The sequence below is a fragment of the Periophthalmus magnuspinnatus genome, chromosome 16, assembly GCF_009829125.3.
Source record: "Periophthalmus magnuspinnatus isolate fPerMag1 chromosome 16, fPerMag1.2.pri, whole genome shotgun sequence".
Lineage (NCBI taxonomy): Eukaryota > Metazoa > Chordata > Actinopteri > Gobiiformes > Gobiidae > Periophthalmus > Periophthalmus magnuspinnatus.
This window is the reverse complement of record NC_047141.1, coordinates 21,704,634-21,727,255: the sequence shown is the minus strand read 5'-3', so window position 1 is coordinate 21,727,255 and position 22,622 is coordinate 21,704,634. Positions and strand designations below refer to the sequence as shown.

The 22,622-nt window shown below is 38.4% G+C and overlaps 1 protein-coding gene and 1 pseudogene across 1 annotated transcript in view; one reads left to right on the top strand and one right to left on the bottom strand.

The window, feature by feature from the left end:
• The window catches only part of LOC117383375 (RNA-binding motif, single-stranded-interacting protein 3-like), a 118,277-nt gene that overhangs the window by 26,548 nt on the left and 69,107 nt on the right, over window positions 1-22,622 (bottom strand). The window contains exons 5-6 of the mRNA XM_033980539.2: window positions 9,401-9,558; window positions 8,248-8,327 (exon numbers count right to left, since the gene is read on the bottom strand). Of these exons, the coding sequence (XP_033836430.1) occupies window positions 8,248-8,327; window positions 9,401-9,558 (238 nt within the window). The remainder of the gene's footprint in view (window positions 1-8,247; window positions 8,328-9,400; window positions 9,559-22,622) is intronic.
• LOC117384526 (5S ribosomal RNA) lies at window positions 2,458-2,575 on the top strand (annotated as a pseudogene).

Below are 22,622 nucleotides of genomic sequence, written 5' to 3'. Positions count from 1 at the left end.
TGGCAACTGGCATGTTCTTGCAAATCCAAATTGACTATGATGCCATGAAGATCTTAACATAATAGTTTGCTTGAAGCCAGTCTTGACCTGCTCCACTCCCTGCACAAATCAATTTGAGCCATCTATAATTATATTACATGTAATACAGCTTCACCTGAAGACTAATGTTTTATGGTTTGGAATTTATTCAGAAATTAAGACAAATCTCCCTGGATATTGCTCTTTTGTACACTGACGTTACACGCCTGGATTGCCTTGTGCTTAATCCTATTACTTTATTATAATCTGACATGCTAGATTAACACAGCAGTTGCATTTGATGTTTTAGACACAACAAACAGACGCATAGACCTTTTAGAATAAGATTGTCATAGCTAATATAACAATGCACTACAATTCAATAAAATGTAATGCTCCAACAAAAACAAAATCTGCAGCTGTTCTTACAATATGAGCGACAGGAATATGGTTGTTATTCCTGTCAAATTTCACTTTCAGAGGAATGGGATAACTTTCATGGCTGGCATAATTCCTCAATATTGCAAAATGAACTAGGCATGCCGGGGTTTCAGTGGGGCATGAGCGGTGAAAGCATAGCCACTGGCAATTAATTAAACACCTTAATATGAGCTGCGTTAAAAGGGATATATTAGGAAAATTAGACATTGTATGACGGCATTTTACCTACCGAGCCGTTTCATTAAGCCTTTTAATCTCTTCAACTCAGCCATTATTTGTGGCAATTTTCATAAAGACCGATCAGAAACAAAGCGTTGGGCTCAAAATATGCAAAGTACCTTTCAGTTACGACCCACATTAACAAATTGGCACTATTATTACATTGTTATCATTATACATTATGCCTTGAGGTGAGGGATTTGAGATATCATGCATGTCAACGCTGCCTGGATTCCTAATGGACTTGACAAGATTCTCATATTAATACAAATGCTTGAGTATTTCTACTGGCTTCTATACAGATCATAGAGAGGTGCTGAGCTAGCCTACAGCAATGGCAACAGAGAAATGATCTGCTTTGGAAAGAGCATTAGATTAATTATTCTGCTCCAACACAGAATTCTATTGGGTTCCACAAGAGGCTTTTAAAATGAGAAGGACGTTTTTAATTGCCAGTTTGACCTGCGATTCACTTCCTCTCGTGACAACCTCAAACAGGCTGGTAAATCATAGTAACGCAATTTGGAGCTGTCCCATTGATCTTTATTGTTAATATACTTTATCTGAACCAACAATAGTTCCTAGTTACAGCTATGAATCAGTTTACATTTAACCTTATCTTTTGCAACAGATGTAATGTCCTTGCTATATTAATTTATCTCTATGGTCTAACTTATGTGATTAAATTAGGTTCAAGTTTCTTATTGTTATGCACAGACATGTACTATGCAACAAACTAAACAAAACATCTAATTATATCATGTGTTAATTGCCTATAAAATACCCAACCAGAACAAAATTTGACATCCTGTTGTTAGTGTTTTCAGAAACCCCCCCCCAAAAAAACCCAAAACAAAACACAGTAAGGGTTAATACTACAGCTGACATTCACTAAGTATTCCTGGATCTGGAGATGGGTCCCTAGGCACTACTAGTTCACCTACTGCTGGTGACAGGTTGCCCCAGCGGCATTGGATGTCAAATACAGCGAGTAAAATATCCCAGTGGGAACAATACAAATTTGAATTCTATGACCAGTTTGTCAGTTTTTGTCACAGTTGCCCAGTAAAAAGCAAAATAATCCTCATTCCTAAAAGCAAAGTTTGAGTAGTAGAACCCTGCACAGTTACAATTTAATTTATTTTAAGAAACTGAGACACTTTCTTGCTTCAGCTTTACAAGTTGTGCCAACAGTTGCAAACTGCATTGAACAGGACGGCTCAGAAGTGATAGCTGGACAAAAGCTCTGTGAGGTTTCCTGTTTACAAGATCTATTTACACTCATCAAGTCAGACAGATACTGCTGATTTACTGCTTTAAATCCTGTATTAGATTGTCACTGCTCTAGGGACAGAACGGGAGCATATAGTAAGCTTTAGTTAGAACAAGAATATACCAATGTAGATGCAATGGGGAAATGCAAATAGAACATGAAATGTGCGATAACAGTGACAAAAAAGACTGGTAGCTTGTATAAAGATGTGAAACAATCTGAATTGGATTTGTGAGTAAAGCAGAGGATTGTGGACACAGGTAAGCAGACGTGAGGAGAGAGGCGTGGAGCACATTCTGATAGCACTCATTGTAGCGGTGGGACACTGCAGACCACAGCAGGGACACACAGAAACTGTTAAAACACCAGCCGTGCAAACAAACATATCCATCTCTGCTCCGGAGAGACCGAGATGGGAGGGAAAGTGCTACATGTTGGGTATCTGCAGGAGAAATGTTATATTTGCCATACCAGGTGAGCCACTAGGCTATAGTATGTGTTTGAGCTTTAACAGCCATACCACCATCAAAATGCTCGATCTCATGTGATTTCGGAAGCTAAACAGCGTTGGGCTTGGTTAGTTTTTGGATGGGAGACCACTGGAAAAACCAGGTGCTGTAAGGGGGCAGCAGTGGCTCCAGAGCGTCATAGTTAACCTAGTTTGAATGTGCTGTGTGAACGAGTTTGTTGCTAGTCGGAGACGCCAATAGCTGGTTGGAGACACCGATAGTGCAGATTGGCTGCCTCACCTTCGTCAGTCTACCTCAGGGCAGCTGTAAATACAATGTAGAAACAATAGTAGCTTACTGTGTAGTGAATGATTAATGCACTGTAAAGCGCTTTAGGTATCTTGAAATCCATTTTTTCTTTTTTTTTAAATAATTATTGTTAATAGTGAAAAGTTGTATCAAATAAATGGACTGGTTATACAATGTACATGGCATAAAGTTATAAAGGTCCATTAATTTAGAAATAAAATGTACTTTAATATAGATCATAAATAAAAGAGGCGATTCCAAAAAGTTCACTTACAGATTATAAAATGTTTTTTCATTATTTCTGGATATTATTGCAATGACTAAGGATGTGGTCATTTGTCCTTCTAAGAAAGGGCTGGGTGTTACAAAAAGTGAAATCCAAGCTGCATGGTGACACTATACAAAGTGCACTGGTTACGTCACAGTGTGCGCACTAAGCCTCGGTTGCTCTTTAGCCATACATTATAGAAAGGTCAGGAGTGCGGTGGAGACTCTGAATCAGATAAACTCCCTGGATCACCGTGGTAATGGGTTACTAAAATATAAAATGTCCCAAGAGAATATAATCCAGTAAAACGAATCATTTATTATTATACTCCATATTTTTGTTTTTTACTGTGTATCTCTGCATTTTATCAGTTCAAAGCGATTGTCTTCAACCTCAATGGGTATAGGAGAAGTTGATGTGACCCTGGTCTGATCTTTATGCTTGTGATGTCTAAAAAGTCTAGTAGAAAAAAATGTGACAATAAGAATAAAATGAAACACAAAACCCATCTAAAATACAGTGTCAGTACTGTTTTCTCCCAAGTGTAAAATTCCATCAGAGTTTTGTCTGTTTGTTTACCTCGGTACGTGCTGAGTAAACGTGAATGCAAAAATAACAGCCCTTGACAAAATGTGACACACAGATAGTGATTCCATGGAAAATGAGCTCTTTACGAGTGGATAGGGAGGGCTTCCTACTGGCACCGACTCTGCGCTTCACAGCAGGGAGCCAGGACGAAATCGAACAACAAGCAACTGAGCGTCAGAATTACAGTCTATAGTCAAAGACAGAGCAAGCTTTTTATTTACAACTGACTGGGCGGAATGTACAAGACAGCTCCCACTGTACAGGAATTATCAACTAATTCAAAGTAGTCAATCTTGTTGGTAACATTACAGGATTGTGAAGTTGTATGAGTAAAATATATCCAGGAGGACAAAGAATTCCTATATCATATCTCTTGCTGCAAGTACTAAAGTATAGCTATTTCATAATGTATCATACACTGTATCTCCTTCGTATTTTCTATCATACTTCTATTACTTCTTGTTGACGTTACATGTGAAATATGGGGCAGCAAATGGGGCTAGACCCGATGGCACTCACATACAAAACTAAATAAATACATTTTAAAAATCTATATTATTTTCCCCATATTGATCGAGCACAAGTTCAGATACAAATAAACATAAAACTACAGACTTTAATAACTGCTGTTTAATGCAAATTAATAGTAACATTTCTTTCTCCTAAACTCAGCTCCAAATCAAATGCTTTAACTAGCTCTAAACCTAAATCTATAATTATACATCATATCACTGAAAATGACAAATGACTGAATTAGGGATGCACCAATCCATCTTTTTCAGTTCTGATACGATATCAATACTGTGGGTATGTGTCGATACCCGATATTAACCAATACCAGTGTAGGGACAGAAAATGTCACTTATTTCCTTAAAACAAATTACGTATTATGTAAAAGACCCAATTGTGTTACACAGTTTATTTATCCTTTAAACTGCTATGTATGAATAAAAGTTCAAACATTATGAGACGTTCTATGCCAAAATCAGCCTGTAAACATGTAATTACATCCAATTAAAGGCCCAACCAGGATATCGGCTTAACTGTTATCATGGAACCAATCCAGATCCAGCTAGTTTTTCAGTATGGGTGCCAATATCCAATACCAGGTCCATTTCTAGATTGAATCTGTTTGCAATGTTTATCCGGATTCTCCAGAGTTAATAACATTTTTGGAAATTGTCTTTATTAAATAACTTGAAGGGTACACTATCTAAATAATACATATTTGTGTAACTTCTTTCCAACAAATCTATGTATTTTATATATATTTAATAATAACAACATTATGCATTTATAAGTAAATAAATACTGTATTACAGAAATGGCCCAACAAAACACAACAAAACTGCCTAAAAAATCTTGTAGACTGCACATTAACACTGACATCCTTAATATTATTTTAAACTGATGAGCACTTTTACAACGCCATATTAAAAACAAGTCAATGCCCCATCATAGTATTCTATTTCTACGAAAGGAACCACAGCGAGAGGCAGAAGTCACCGCACTGTCGATCAATGGGCTTCCTCTTAACGAGAGCTGATGGAAGGCCCGGTCATGTGATCAATGCACACATTAATCTCACAGCCAGAGGGTGAAATATTACTGTTTCCTGCCAATACATCAGAGCGGATGGACAGACCAATCAGGGAAACCCGCACAGTACCAGCACACCACCGAGAGATAACATTTTTACAGCCATTTGCAGCCTGTTTCTTACATTTTTTGGCTCAGCTCTTGTTTTTTGACCCAACTCTTGTTCTAAGCTGTAATATGTGAGCGCAACAGCAGGGCAGTCATTGACACAGAAACACAGAGGATAAATCAGATGGACTCGGAACACCTTTTCACAGAGTTCAGTCACACTGGACCCACCATGTAGACACACCATGTACATGGTACCAGTAAAAAAGCCATCCACTCAGACATGTTTATTTAAGTATTTATTTTTATTTATTTATTTTTGTGTGAATTCAATTTCAATTAAACAGAATGTTTTTACTGTTTGTATACATTACATATAGAGAAAGACTGTATGGATCTAACAATGTGAAATTAACTATGACATATGTATGTGTTCACTATGTCATTAGCAAACGTTAGCATTTTCAGCACTTGCTACATTGTTGGCCAAAGTTAATGCATCTATGTTATCATTTAATACATAAAACCAAAGTCCGCATTGTGTTGCTTAAAGCTCTTATTTTTAAAGTTGTCAGTTTCACTCTGCAGTCTAAATGTGTGTATGCGTATGAGACAATCCACAGTGCTGTATCTTCCAAATTATACTGCGGGGACACTGGGCCTGCTCTGTCTGTCCTTGATTTTCTATTTTCCCTCCCTCGCTCCATTCCTTTTCTCTAAGTCTCTATCTGATAGCTCTGTATCTCCATTTCTACTTTACCATTCTGTCACTTTGAGTCTGCTAGTTCCCTGCTCAACTCTCTCTCTTCTCTCCAGCCCGTCCTTGTTTTGTTCAGTCATTTTTAGCGACCACACCAGCTACTTTCTCCCCATAGACACACAACTGGTCCTGTGTGTTTGCTTGTACCACTTTTTGGGGGTAGTGCAATGTTCAATATCTGGAGCCACACTCCACAGAAGAATCCACATGCAATAATATAATATATTTTAATTGTTGCAATTGATAAATTTGAATGCTAATAATAATTTTAAAAAAAGAAGAATGTTAAACCTTCACTTTTACTTCTTCACAAAAGGTTTATCAAGTTACTCTTGTCCAGATTATTTATGGTCTCCTCCACAGCTGACAGCAAAGTATATTTAACCTCAGACTGTGACATGCAATCTTTCGTCACCACATCAATTTAATATTATGATTCTTTATTTAATCTGGATAATCCCACTGAGATTTGGAACATAGTTTTCAGGGGAGTCCTGGCCCCGGAGGGGAGCCTGGACATGTTTTTTTTTTACAGTAGGGGAAACCTACACAGCTACAGGGAGAACATGCAAACTCCACACAGAAAGGCCCCACTCTGCCCGGGAGTCAAAGTTCTTGCTCTGAGGCGAGAGCGCTAACTGCTGCGCCACAGTGCTGCCCTGCAGTTACCAAAATAATAAATTAATATGGCCCCACTATCTGTTCCATTTCTTCTACAGAAAAAAATCGTAACTTGACTTTTGGCGGGACATTGTGTAGCAGATTGTTTGCTATGGGGGAACGTCTGTCTGTGTCACGTACATGTGTGTTTTTGTCAGTCTGCGTCTTGTTTGGTTAAGGAATTAATCACTCGGATCTTCCCTCTAAATCAACACAAGGTTGTCTAAGACGGGGCAGGAGACGGAAGAGCAATATTGATGGAGTGGATGAGATATTAGTCACACTATTTTCAGTATGCTGCAGAGACACAAGTAATGGGGCGCTATCTGATAAACATGCTGTATTTAAATGTTCACATACAAGGCAATACAAGACATAGTACCTCTTATGCATTTTTACAACACCACTGAATGCTTACTGCAATTTCTCCGCAACCTAAAGATCCTGTGGTCAGATCATATACTAGCCTCAAATGCATAACATATTTAATTTCAATGGCATAACAATACTGGCCTGAGGTAATATTCATAAAACCACAATGTAATAGAGAAAATGGGGCTTGTCGGTCCACTCTGCAGGCAGTACATGAAGCAAACCATATGTTCTCAGCACCAGAAACCACAAGCAACTAGGCAACATCACATCCTATTACTGTTACATCAAAGAGGACACATATTCCACCTACTACATTAGCCTGGCACTGCAGGTCTGAATGCATTATGATCAGTAAAAGCATTAGTCACATTCATAGCCTAGCAATTAGGACAGTCACCAAATATATACGTGCTAAATATATTTGAAGTATGACATATTGCTGCAGATAATATAGCAATAAACGATAAAATAGAAACTACTCTCTGCCACTGACATAATTACCCATAAGTAAGTTACAAATTAATAGCAGCAATCAGTCAGCCCTATACTACTTCAATCTTAACACTCAAAAAAAAAATCAAAACTATCCCCATTAGTGCAAAGAAAAAGGACATGTGATTAGGCCTGTCGATAATTACAATTAACAATGGCTTATTATAAAAAAAAAATATATATAAAGGGTCTCATTTTCTTTGCAATAGCAGGGAGAGTTTTGTTGCAATATGATAAATTTGAGCTGTAAAGGGTTGATCAAGTAATTTCTATGACTAGTTATTCCTTCATTCTGCTGTGTATTTGTTGCAGCCCATGCCTTTTAAATGATACTGTCTATTTAAAAATGGTTCACTGAGATTATCCTGCTTTACTGTTATTTCATTGTTATTTTAAAGCCTACTTGTGTTTTAGGTAACCGTACTTTGCCAAGAAATATTAAAAGGTAAAGTGCAAGTTACCACTCTACAAAATTTGCTAAACTACAACAAAAAACAGCGATGTAACACTATTACTTTTCACTGCCCCCCCATCTGTATTAAACAGTATTGGCCTATAGAATATTGTGATGTCATCTGAAACCCAGCAAGTCTATGCCAACACGTTGCAACAATCAGATGTAATTACTGTAGTTTAACACTTAACCATTGAAAGAGCCAAAACTTAACTTTCACAGGATCTTACACATCTATCTATAAAACTCAGAGTACAGCCAACTGCAAGTGCTGTTTCTCAGATCAACACCCACCTGTCATGCCTGGAGGAGTTTTCAGGAATTTCCCATTGAAATTCTGAATCACCACATCGCACTTCTCCGTCGACTCCATCCTATCGGAGAAAAAGAGGAAGTGAGATATATATGAATAAATGCCTGTACGTGCTATGCTGATATGCTAAATTTGTATCTCATTCCTTGCCGTCCTGTTTACACATTGTGCAAATCTGTGTACGTGTAAGGAAATAAATGTCTTAGGTGGCGTTGTTTTTTTTCTATGGCCGTTTCCGTTTTGCTTTGTCCTTATTTAAAAGCCTCATTCAGTCCGAAGTGTTGCGTGTCATGTCCCCTTTGTCTGCCCCCTATTCAGCTCTGCTCGCCCAATCACAGCTCAATGACTAATTGCCTGCTTGGCGCGGGAGAAGCCAGCGAATGCATGTGTTGGAGAGACAAATGGTGACAGGACGGAGGCTTTGTGGAGGAGGCGTGCGGGTCTGGGTGCTCTCCTAACACAAGCAGTGACCCTGAATGTAGCGGGCCTGCATCCTAATCACTGGCACGCTCAGCTGTAACAGAGAGGACCACACCAACCAGGCAGAGAAAGCAGGCCAAGGGTACAGCAATGTGGAGCGTTTTTATTACAGGTTAAAGTCTGGATGAGTATGACCGCTGGGATGAGACTATTTTGGTAACTAAAATGTAAAGGGCAACGTCTATGGGAGTTGTTCACGTACTTTTAATTTTAAACAGTTTGGTGCACTGCAATGGAGCTTTTTATAGCTGTTTTACTATTATAGGAAGGAAAGAAAGAAAATGAAAGAAAGACCACTAAAAATACTAAAACCATTTACTTAATGTCCAGATAGGCTTGGCATTGTATTCATGCCAAATAACCATCCAAACACACCCCTCTCATTTTTACCAAACTAGAAAGAGTTAAATTAAAGAGTACAGAGGCTTGTATTTCTTTCTTTCTAGTTAACACTATACTCTTCTGTATTTTGTCAGTTAATTAGTCATGTTTAGTCATGCACATTTGGACTCTAAATTACCCACATTAGCAGAAGAAATAAAACATTTTTTCAGTCACAGTTTTCTAAAGCACTGATATTGTTACTGATATTTAACAAAATGTAAATAGATACTAAATTCCACTCATTCTTTTGTGATTCTCCGTGTGGTTTACCTCGCAAAGCCGACCCCTCTGCTGAGGCCGTTGGCGTCTCGGAGTATCCGCGTGGAGATCACATGACCAAAAGGCTTCAGCATGTTCTCCAGCTCCTGTTCATCCATGGACACAGGCAGGTTCGAGATGTACAGGTTTGTGGGATCCTGTTCTTGTTGCTATGGGAGACACACAAACAGGAACAAACTAAATCGTCAATCTCAACCTTAAAATAACAAACTTAACTGGATAATTGCCAATATAAATATAGTCATGTGTAATCATACCCAAAAGACATGAGAGAGCAATGTGACTTTTAAGGTTGAACAAAGAAGGAATAAAATGCAATTTAAGCTATTTTGATAGTGGATACATTAAAGGTTAATGCAGCCATATGCCTGTGCTATATTTATGGCAATTCTCTTCAGAGAGAATGAGTTTAATGAAAAGAAAGTTAATGTGTAAAACCCCTAAAGCAACAAGAAAGCTCCCTCAGGATCTATAGAAGATGTTAGCAGAAAAATGTCTTTGCCCCCTGGAAAAAATACATCACTTCTAATGCACTTGCAATTACAATTTTGATTTAATGTCGGTTCTGTGACTAAATGTTGTTGTTTTTTAAGTATTTACACTGCATTCAAACACAAAAAACTCGTTATTATTTCTTGATGTTATTCGTGCATTTATTTCATTCAGGAGACAGACATGCACATTTTGAAGATTTGGGTGGAATAGTGCCCAAAATTAACAACATTTCTGTGAACTTATAGGTGACAATTGTAGACATTTAACCATCCAAAGATCATATTTATTTTCTAATTGCTAATTTCTATGGCATGGTGCTCACACTGAAGAATACATGGATAGGAAAACCCCTCATTTTCCTTTCGCTTTTGAAATAATACATCCTTCATTTGAAAGAAACCCAACATAAATTCTATCAACTTTCAAATGTTTATTCCAGAGTACTGTCTCAGATATCTGATGGGTTCTTATGTGCAAATCAGTCATCTGTTTAATATTGTTTACTTTACCAGCATGGCTCCGACTTTTGCCTGAATAAACATAGTGAAAACAATACGTTCCTAGGACATGGTTGACTGGAGAAATAGTGGTCTATGGGTTGATTGCGTCTTCTCTATTTCACTCTATGAACACTTGAATGGGGTTTGTATAGCGAGGGTCATTACAAAGTCAAAACCTGGTTGCAAAACTGATTATTCAGTTATTGGTATTTAGAAAAGGTTCAGAATTGTCTGTGCTATATTGTTGACTTTTTTTTTTTTCATTAATGCAACTGTAAAAAAATGACATGGCTAATTACGTTAAGACACAGATTGAAAATAAAGTCTGTTTAGTTACAGTTATTTAGTTACAAAATACTGAATAACTGCATTAACATGTATTTTCTAATGTATTCTGTTACATGGTCCAGTCACAGTACTGTATTCTGAATATTTATTCTTTTACATCAAGCTGCATTGAAATTATAGGATAAAGACACAGCAAATGGATTAAAAACAGCTTCATGTTTGTTCCACTGTTTGTTATGCATTTATTTACCATTCATTGGAGAAGGAAAAAAAATGCATTTGCACACTCGCCACCAGAGCAGTGTTTTTCTCACTCATTATGTGCAGTTTGAAGCCTAAATTGCGTGATCAAATACCACTGTGTATTCCTTTGGTTTACCACCAAATGAAGTAACTGTATCAGAATACAGTTACTTAAAGGTAGAATTCTGAAATTTCGTTAAATGTCTTGAGTTACATTACAACAATGGGAGGGAGTTAAATCAAACCATTAAACCATCAGCATTCTAGTTATTGGGTAAAACTTAGCTGGTGTTCTACACATTGAAACCTATTGTGATTAGTATAATTTAAGTTTCAATAGTTATAATGATATTGTTTGTTTTTTTCCTTTTTTTATTATTATTTTTTTTTTTGCTAAGGGTCCATTATTATAACAATTATTAAGTTAGCTGCTTGTGTCCAACAGCAGACAGACCAGTGACATGACTCCCTCCTACACAGACCAACTATATGTATAAATGTAGTTCCTTGGAGTTCTTTTTTTTTTTTTTTTTTAACTCTTTTGTACGTTTATGTGTGCACATTATGTAAGCTGAAACACACACTGGCAACAGCATCAAAGGTGTGCATTCACAGGTAACAGCTGCGGGGTCTGCTATTGATCTACTGGTCCTACTTTAGAAAATACCAGCCCAGTGTTTCTCATATACAGCCTTTAGTCCAGACAGGCTTCAAATAATTTACTATTTGGTAGTTTTGGAAAGGAAATGACCAGAAATATTGTGTAAATCTCTGTATCTAGCAAATGTACTTACAGGTGATGGTTTGTTAGTGTTGGCCTGTTTTGTGGACATCATAAACTGCATTGCACTTATATTATATGTGAGTAAAGTGGACGATATTTCGTGTTCTTTGTGAGTCATAAAAAGATTACACAATAAAATGGTGGATTTCCTGCCCCAGTGGCCAGTGCGGTTTCAAACTAATTTCATCCAAAGACAATATGTCTCAAACTAAATCTTACAGAGCATTGCCCAATTTCTGCAAAAAAGTGGGTCAGCTGTTTTGTTTCCGAGCACATTTCCATACCAGAAGCTGTAACAAGAGGGCTGAATGCAGACTTGAACATATTCATCTCTCCAGCTGAGGTTTATTGTTTGATTAATGGAACTCTGCATTGTCTTTCTGCTTCTTGGGCTCAGAATTTATAAAATACTGCAACTGGGTTTGTCTTTCTATTCTCTCAGTCATCATATTGTGCCAATCTGGTGAAATCAAGATGGGTAGAGTTATCAGAAATAGTGATGTGCGTAGATCTGTCACTCCAAAATTATACTACTCAAGAAATATGATTTTATACAGATGTAACCTATAAAATCTTGACAATGTCGAATCTAAGCAGGGTTGGGCCTATCGAGGATGTTCATTAACATGACCTGTCCCCATTAAATAATCAAATAACAATAATCAGACAAAACATCCGTCCATCTTCTTCTGCTTATCCAGGGCCAGGTCATGGGGCAGCAGTCTAAGCAGGGACTCCCAGACGTCCCTCACCCTGGACACTTCCTCCAGCTCCTCCTTCAAGACCAGCCGCGAGACATACTCCCTCCAGAAGGTCCCAGGTCTTGCCCATGGTCTCATTCTGGTGGGACATGCCCAGAACATCTCCCTGTCTAAGGGGCATGCGGAACAGATGCCTGAGCCACTTCAGCTGGCTCTTCTCACCTTGTCTCGAAAGGACTGAACAATCTCCCTGCTTAAGAAACTCCTTTTGTCCGCTTGTATCTGTGATTGACCAGATTGACCAGTATGTAGGTTCATTAGGATGAGCACCACATCATCAAGGGTTACCCACTAGATATAGATGGCCTCTCCTTCACACACAGCTTGGGCTCTGAAACCCAACTCCTTCAGACAAAACAATTAAACAAATATGACATCTAAAAATAATGAAAACCACAAACAGTGATGAAGGGCCCTCGCAACCCTTGCAACCACAGAAGGGCACGCGTCAGTGGGAGGGCTGTCTATCAACCCTGGCTTGACATTTTATACAAAATGGTCACTGCCACAGTGAAAACAAATGTTTCCATCCCATTTTGACTTTGCAGAGGGTGCTGGAGAGCTATTTTGCCACAAGACTCAAATCACATTTAAAACTACAAGCAGTGATAAAGGCCCCCAACCCTTGCAACCTCAGAAGGATGCTCTTCAGTGGGGGTGGGGGTATGATATTTGTCAAGAAATGGCCATTGTCAAATTGGAGATAAAAGTCCCATTTTAACATTCAGCTCTGCCGTGTTTCTCCTGCTCCACCTGCTGCTGTAGTACACTGTTCCTATCGCGCACTAAACCTTCAGGTCTTTACACGTCCTCAGAATGGGAGCCTTATCTGTTCCTTTCGACCAGCAGGGAGCACTCTACCTGTGACTTGCTCAGATCCTCCTTCATTGCCTCACAGGTCCTCAAAATGGCATCCTTCTCCTCCTCCATCTTTCAGACCTGTGCCTCTTTGTCTTGCATTTGCTGGAGCTTCTGGACCTTCTGCTCAGCCTCCTCTTGTTGTTTTACCTCCAGTTCAGTAGAAAACTGTACGAAAGCAGACATGTCAGTTTTAAGGATCGCCAGAGCACGCTCCAGTTGAGAGTTCTGCTCCGTCAATGTTGTATTCTCTGAAGATTTTCCTGCAGTGTGGATTTCAGATTGGCAGCGTCCTTCTGGAGACTCTGCTTTTCCTTCTCCCACTTTCTGAATTTTTGGCAAGAATCTTTTTGAATTTTTTCCGCAACCTGTGTGTGCAACACCTCAATATCGCCACCTTTGGACTGAAGCTAATATTTCATTTCATCTTAATACTCTATAAATGCTCCTCTCGCCTCTTTCACTTTCTCCAGGTCAGTTTGGAGTTCTTAGGTTGTCATGTCTTTTCTCTCCACTTGAGTTTTATGAGCTTTAATATTCAGCTTCATTTTCCTCAGTACCATTAACATGCTCTCCTCATGCTTTTCAACAAGCTAGTTCTCTCCATCTTTGAACTGAATCCTACATTTCATTTCCTCAGACTCTCTCACTAATAGTCCATTCTCTTTCTCTGTGTCCAGTTCAGATTTGAGGTCTTGCCGTTGCTTTTTTGAACTACAATGATCAGCTTAGTTTTTTTCATTAACTTGAACTTCTCCTTCTGGTGCTGTTCACTGTCTCTTTCTCGAAGCTTCCTGAGGTCTTCCAGGGGCAAATGTTCCTCTCTGGCATCTAAACACTGAGCAGCCATTTAAAGGTTGTAACATGACTAAGGTCATGCCCCTCTCGTCTTCCTCATAAGACCTCTGTTAGGTTTGAGGCCCTAACTGCTTCCTCTCCAACTCCTCAAGAGTTAGAAAGTCTTGACCACCTGTTCAGATGATCCAGAGGTTTGGTCTGGATTGGTGGATGCTTTTCCTCCATCAGGTTGAATTCCTCACTGTAGAGGCATTCATCCTCTTCAGGAAAATAGTCACATATGTTTACTTCTCTGAGTTTAGTCTGTGCATGCTCGTTCAAGTGCTGTGTAGGTGTGGTCCCCACAGCCTTTTTGCTTAGGGTCACATAAAGGCTGTGCGTATCAAAATAGTCTATTTCAAACAAAAAAATTTCTGCCTCATTAGAAATGTGTAGGAATGCTCTATGTACCTGTTTTATGTGCCCAGACTGAAAAAAACAGGCTCCACTCCCTCCTATCTCGTAATGTATTTTATTTTTCCAGAGGGCACCACTGAGCCATCCTGCAATGTAGATTTTTGGCAACATTATGTAAATTAATATTTTTCTTCCATTTTTTTCACCTAAACAATAAAGTTAGAATGATGGAACTTTGTCACATTGTTCCCCATTATGAAGAGCCTCGACACGACAAATAGATTCGCTTTTATGACTTTTTTTTTTTTGAAATAAAATTTGAAGGGTGTCCCATAGAGCCATCTTAAAAGATAGAACGCTCATTCACAATATCATTACATCCAGCTCAGAAATGTGCACATGTGATTCATTGGGTCCATTCAAATTTGACAATGTTTTAGAAAGATGTAATTTTTTTTTTTTTTTTTTTCCAAAATTTTACATTTTGTTGAAAAGTCACCATGACCACGCCCAACATTTTATTTAAAAGTTAATTGAAAACCTTTTATTTCACATGGGTGTTGTATATTTGGCCAAATTTGAAGTGTTTTTGAAGAAAAAAAAAAAGATTATGAGATGTAACTTTTTTAATCCTGGGGGGTTTGATCCGATATGGACGACTTCCTGTAGGGTTTAGGGCAGGGAATTAATTAAGTTTAATTTGTCTACAATGATATTTTTCTGGGCCGGGCTCCCATTGATGCAATATAAATAGATTTTTGAGGTGGCAATACTAAGTCGTCTTTCATGATTTTTTCTCTGGATCTTTACTCAAACTTAGAGCTCACTGAACTCTAATTTTGGACACCACTTAATTGTCTCTAAATTATTGGTTACTGCTTGATTTTTTCAATTTTCCTCAAAATTGTACAAATACAATAGGGCTCTTGCATGAGTGGTCGGGCACTAATTACACTGTAAGTGTCCATTTAATAAGAACTTCTAGACCAATTTCTCACACCAGTTACCAAGAATCACCACTGCCAAATTATTTTCTAACAAAATGTTTCCCATCTAAAAGCAAACCAAAACCCAGACTACATCATCCCTGACACTCACTGAAAGCACTTGCACAAGGACATTGGTCATGTGAAGTTTTGGTGCTGTGAGTGAACTCTGCCTGACTTTGTTGATGTTTGCTCAAAGTTACTTCTCCTCTGCATGTTGTAAATGACACAGGACTTGTTTCCCTGTGTTTCTCTGCCCTTTTGTCTGTTCCTCTTTCTGTAACATCTGCCGTGAGCTGGAGCCCGTTCCACACACCCTGCCTGTGTAGTGCCTGTCTGCCTGCCAGCCAGTCACTCTGCCTTTTCAGCCTCATTAGACCTCATTGCTGCATCATTATAGCAGGACTCTTGCCTCTTGTTGCTTCCTGGTTAGCCTTGCAATGCCTTGGCACCTGCTGGAGAGCTGGAGGCAACGGAGGTTAAACACAGTCGACATGCATGTATAGGGCTACTATTTTGATTCAGTGCTGTGAGTTTGAAACTGGACTCTAGCTGCCAATTGTCTCCATTCTCTCTCAGTTGATGCTTGCAGTCCTGTCTAATAAAATCTATGGGCTATATGAAACAAATACATAAATACACCTTAACCTCTGCACAATAAAATGTAAATTGTTATATGTTAATGTTATATATAATATGTTATGATATGTTATCTATAATAGAATGTCAAACTTTTGTATAATGTCCCTGTTTATACTTAGTACTTGCTTAATTGCACTTCTGGTTAGACTGCATTAAACTGCTAAACTGCATTAAGTTGCTCTGCACTTAAAGACAACATTTGAGAGCAAGTATGTAGATAATGTTAGGTAACTTAAGCACATTCCTTGGAAAAAATTGTGGTGAAATATTGCATTGTAAGTTTTCATTCAGCCGGTCCAAAATAGGAAGTAATCTAGTCTGTAGTCTCCTGTGTAAGTCATTATAATGGGAAAAGAAAATGTGTATTTGATGTCACTTGAATATGACATTTCTCTGGCATCGCTACTTGCATTTGAAATAGAAACACTTGACATGCGAAATGATAAATTATGCTCCTCACAACCCTCTACAGGAATACATAAAATGCTGTTGAAAACACTTGGTTGGAAAGTTTAAGTCTCAAATGCACTCAATATTGTGTGTCCTTTTTCACTTGTAATCCCCCTCATTTCCCCATTTAAATCCACCTATTCTTCTCCTCCATTGACCTCCTTCAGACTTCCTCCTCTCTTTTCTTGACTTCCTACACTCTACATTCCCACCCTTGCCTCCATTCTCTTCTTATTTGCCTCTCTAGCTCTTGCATGGATTAGCGCCTAATCTTCTGCCTGTCTAAAATGATATCTGGATGCTTCATTAATATTTCACGAGCCAAGTTCTCCCTTTTTCTCCCCTCTTTTCCTCAATGTCTCAATTGTGTGTTTTAGCCTTTCAATAGTCTTGTTTTGTTCAGTTCCTGCCCCCACTGCCTTGCTCCTTCTCAACTTGTAATCTTTCATAATGATTGTCTGGGTGTCTAAGCGCTCTCTAACGGCTTAATCAATACTTAATGAACAGAACATAAATACTTTATGAAGCCTAAACCCTGGATCCCTGGGGTTTCATTAGCCCTGGAGATATACACTTCTCTCTATCTTTGTGAAAGCTGAGGTCCACTGCAGTCCACACTAGATATGGGTGATCTCATTCCTCAGTCAGTCTGGAAAAAACAAAAGTGTTGGCCTGATGTAGACGTTGTTGTCATAACATTTAAAACTGGATTTCAGAAGTGAGGAAAAGGTTGACTGCTGAGTTCAATACCACAATGAGGAAAAGAACCACAATTATATTCGGACAGCAAAAAGTACTTCTCAACATAAAATAATTGTAGTTTCTTCAATACTATTATGTGGTCTTATAGTCTTACAGTTCTGATACAGATCAAGACCATTCTAAACTGTTCAGGAAATTTACAAAAGTCAAATTTTGTCGCATTTTTTATTATATCTTTAGAATCAATAGCTTTTAAAATAGTTTCATATATTCATCATCTTTTGACAATTTGTATTAACTTCAGCTCCAAATAAATGTCTTTATACAATCAATATTAAAATATGTAGGCAAATCCAACTTATCTACTTAAGAGACAGTAGCTCAAAAAGGGCAAATAATAACATACCGCATTTGAAAGGATAATCAGCCAATAGTGACACCAGTTCACATAATCAGAGCAACGTTTTGTGCCTTTTTGCATTTGAATTGACTGAAAAATGGCACCAGAACCTTGACAATCAACACAAAAAACCTTACACTTGACTGAGCAAGTGACTGATTTTCTGTGTTTAATTCAATTTCGTGACTGCAAAGAATATTCCCTCCCTCTGGCTTCCAACACTGGCGGCGTCTCCACTCTGTCTGAGTCATTTGTAGCATCAAGTATGGCCTTTCTGGATAATCCCGACACATACACATGCAATTCTCCAATCTTTTTAAGCACGCACGCTATACCATTACTCAACTCAGTCATTCATTTGCATGTGCTCATTTTCTGGGAGCTTATTTTCTTTGTTGTTCACTATTGCACTTTTAACATGACATTTTTCTTCATTTGAGTCTAGATTTCCACTTAGAATGCTGGCTCTCTTGCTACAGTATGAGCTAAAAGGCCCATAATTCATTGCAGAGCCCTAGCAGGGTGCACACTGCTGCCTCGCTAGTCTGCCAACCGTCTATGCCTGGAATCAATCACCAAATCCTGGGACATAGACACCATAAAGGAGGGTCATCCAGATTCACAGCAGACATAACCAAAGCGCTGCTGGTCTGGATACGGGAAGGAGCTGCAGTGTCATATACAAGGACAGAGAGACGGGCAAGGGATTAAAACAACCACATAAAACAATATGACATCCCGGCAATGGTCAGGAGTAGCCAGAGGTACTGTTCATGCATGGAAAACTGTAAAACTATTCACTTCTATTACACCCACCCAGACAATGCCAGGTTTCACACCAAAAAGCTATCATTCATTCCCTACACTGAGAAACCCTGAACAAAGTGTCAAATCAACCAATGTTCCACAGGGGTTTAAAGATGCAAAAAGGCCCCATAATGACACTTTTATCAGGCCACACACAAAATACACAAATGTGCGTTTTTGTGTTTACCAAAACCAGGAGTAACCATTTTGCTGCTCTTCAAATGAAAATTATTGGTGCCACTTACTCATTTTGTGAAATATTTTGTGAAATTGTTTGTAAAGCTTGTTTACCACAAGTGTCATAGCAACCAAAGAGCCAACCAGGTACGAAGTAGTTGAAGATTTGCGCCCGCACCGCTGGTTTAGCTAATACCAGCAGGATTGACCTTGGGGAAAGAAGGCGCCTGATTTGTCTGTTACAAATGTTCATATTGTGATTCACTGACATAATAACGAAATAAAAACACCAGGATCATGTAGAGCGGGTTAATACGAATATTTTAAGACCAAAATGATGAGACAGCAGCAGTAACAGAGAGATGGATGACAATTTATCAATGTAAAGTGAATTGGAGGCAGCGTTGATGCAAGAGCAGTTTCTATTTGGAACATGGTGGCTAGCAGGTTAGCTATGACCATTTATATATACATTATGGTGAATGAACAATGCAATGGTAAGCTTCTATGAGTTTCCTGGTTAGAATAAATACATCTGATTAGCGTTAATAAAGTATGAACAAAATACAAAATAATTGAACGGTTATGATAGAAACGCATTGTACAAGGTGTGCTGTTAATTTCTACATGTTGTCCTTATCTATTAACTCTTACTCCTAACCCTAACATCTCTAAAGGGCTATATAAATCAAATATGTCATCATCCTCATCATGTTAAAACTGAGCCAATCTATACAACAAAAAAACAAAAACAGATGTGCTAATAACATAGGCCCCCTTAGGATACAATGTCAAGATCCAGACAGTGCCAAGTTGTAGAAACTCCACAAAGCACGCTCAGACCACGAGCATTCTGTGGTCCAGGCTCCTCTCTCCTCCTTGTGTTGTTCTGAATGCTGTAATCAAGGCTAATGGGACTCAGCTGTTGGCCGGCCTAATTACCTGGAATGTAGACGGATGATCTCGGCCCCCACCCAAAGGCGCACATTCACACACAAAGAAGAGAAAGAGAAAAAAAAGAACACAAAAGAACACATTTTCCCCGCTCCATGCACCTGCCGCTAACAGACATGCATGCGTGAGGGATTTCAATATGTTCCTAAGTGTGCGGAAAAAACTGAAAGCCAAACAGCGAGAATGCAACAATTTGTTAAAGGTCAATAAAAAATTCCATTGCTTTTCCCAGAGTGAAAATTCCCCATGCATTGCCTCACAGAGAATACAAAAAACGTGCCAATCTTTATTTCTAGGAATCTTATCAACTCAATAGTTCAAATTCACTGCACTTTTTTCCCACTATTCGCTCGCACTAAAGCTCTCCACCAGTGCCATGAGAAATTCAAAGCCTAATTTTTCAGATGAACCAATCAATATAAAAAGCTTTTCACTCAAGTACAATTGCTCAAGCTCTCAAAATGCAATCTCTGCAGCCCTCTTTCAATAATCAATGCATAATGCTGCATTCATGTGTTCCTTGGATGTTCCAAGTTGCAAGAATTACAAAATTGACTTCCCGATCATTTTGCATTTCAGAAGAGTTTCGTTTTTCATTGTAGCTTGCAGTGCACAACTACAGTCCTTTTTAATACAATGTCCAAACAAACGTTATGTTTAGTACAGTAACATTATATTTCAATGCCACAATACTTCTTGTTCCTGTATTGAATGGTTCAAAATTTTGTATTATCAAAAAAATGAATAAATAGTTATTACAGTTTAGCCTTGGTTTGAAACACACAGTTAGAGCCACTGGGGTTCAGCGCAGTAGATTTAAACAAGCTCCCCCTGTTTAAGATTGATTTGAACTTGGTCTGATGTAATAACAACTCAGTGTCATTGTCTCCTTGGCAAGCATCTCTGTCTATTTGCTCTCATTACATACGTCACAAGTAGGCCTGCCATGATAAAAAAATAGTAAGTGCACTATATTGCTGAAGTAAATATAGACAATAATATTGAAACCAAACCATAAACTGGATATATAAATGGACATAGCTAAACTGGTGGTGCACTTCTGGCTCCATGTGGCTCAAATTCACTTTACATTAGAAAACTGTGGCCTCTCTCTCTGTAACTGGCACTGTCAGGCTCATCATTTTGGTCTTAAAATGTTTGTATTGCCCTGCTCTACATGATCCTGATATTTTTATTTTCGCTATTGTCTCCAAAACTCAACACATGAACATTAACATTACATTAGACAAATCAGCTGCCTTCTTTCCCCGAGAACAGTTACGTTAGCAACAGGTTTGATTGACAGGGTTGCTAAGCACCCGCTCCCTGCCAAAACAGAGGTGAAGGCGGGAAGGGGTGTTAACTTCAACAGCTTCGCTCCAGATTGGCTCTTTGGTTGCTATGATACTCGCAGTCGGAATTCCAAATATGGAACTATGAACCAAACAATAAAGCAGAATTATCGACAAAGAGTATTCTAAATGTACAATATAATTAAATAGTGTTGAGTTGCAACAAATAATTAGCAGAATGAAACACATAAGTAATTAGCTCTTAATTTTAGTTCACAGCCTTCTATGAACTAGTTAGCCTTCTTCAGCTCAAATCTTATCATAAACTCATATTGCAGAAAAAAAAAAAAAGTTCCACTAGGTACACGTGATAAATAGTGACCCTCAAAAAAATGATTGTTCCATCCATCATATATTGTATGATATAGTAATTATCATGATAGGCCTAATAGCTGAAGATAAATAACAAATAATGAAATAGCTAATTTAACTAACTCCTTGATTTCTGGTGCATGATGGTGTTTGAAACAAGTTATGATCTGATACTTAGCCATGAGCTACAGATGTGAGGGGACCAGACTGAGAGTTTCAATGTCAGCCATGCAGGTTTTGATCTGCTCAAACATGAGGCAATTCATCATTTCCGCGTCCCTGCTGAAAAATGAACCACTTTGACACGCAAGAGTAAAACATCTGACAGCCACTGGAATTAAAAAATGGTAGTTAGTGTCTTTGGGTACTTTCCCAAAGACCCGGTGAACAGGACAAAGTGGCTATCAACCTTTAGATAAAGTTGTAGACACTTTTAAGCCCTAAGAACGTAGAAAGCAGTCCCTTGAGGCTCCTTCCTCTCTTTTCCTCACAAAATTGTCAATAAAAAACAGAAACAATCCAAAAGGTGTTGTTTGAAATGTTGACCAAAGAAACTGTCACGAATTTAATAGTGCAATCCATCCAGAGATAGTGTATAGCAAAGAATAACAACAACAGCCGCAAGAGTAGAGTTAAACATTTTGAGAACAGAGACTTGAAAATAGTGATGTTCTGGTCTGATAAATGTAACTTGGTCATCTAAGGCCTCGTCAGCCGGTGTCAGTGTGTCTGCTCGAGGGGAGAGGGAACTACTGGGAAATCCTCCTTCTGAATGATTTATAGAGGCTCAAATCATGGCAGGAAGATGGCTCCTGCTCAACAAGTGCAGTAGGAAGACATCCCACCAAAAAAGCAAGGAGAATTTGTAGACTATCCGGTAGCAGAGCACTTCACCGAACAGTAAAAGTATGGTAATAGATGGATGGCATGCTAAAGGTATACTGAAAGAGAACACATATGTCTACCTACTTTAATTCATGGTAAAAGAGTAATAATAATCCAATATGAAGTAAGGCCAGAAGGGACCAAAATGCTGTGCTAATAAAAGTGAGCCAAGGATGAGACGGTGTGTGGGAGTCTTCTTAAAAACTTTTCTTCTCCTCCAACGCACCTGTCGCCCAGTCAGGTGTGCAGAGTCTACACCGAAACAAATAAATAAATAAAAAAAATCTAATAATAAGTACATAAACTGTCAATTACCCAGACATGTGGTTAGCATTTTCTTGATTGTAATGTAGAAACTTGGCTCCAAAATGCCTCCTTATCCCTCCTTATCCCTGTTATGATGCCATTTCCATTCAACTATGC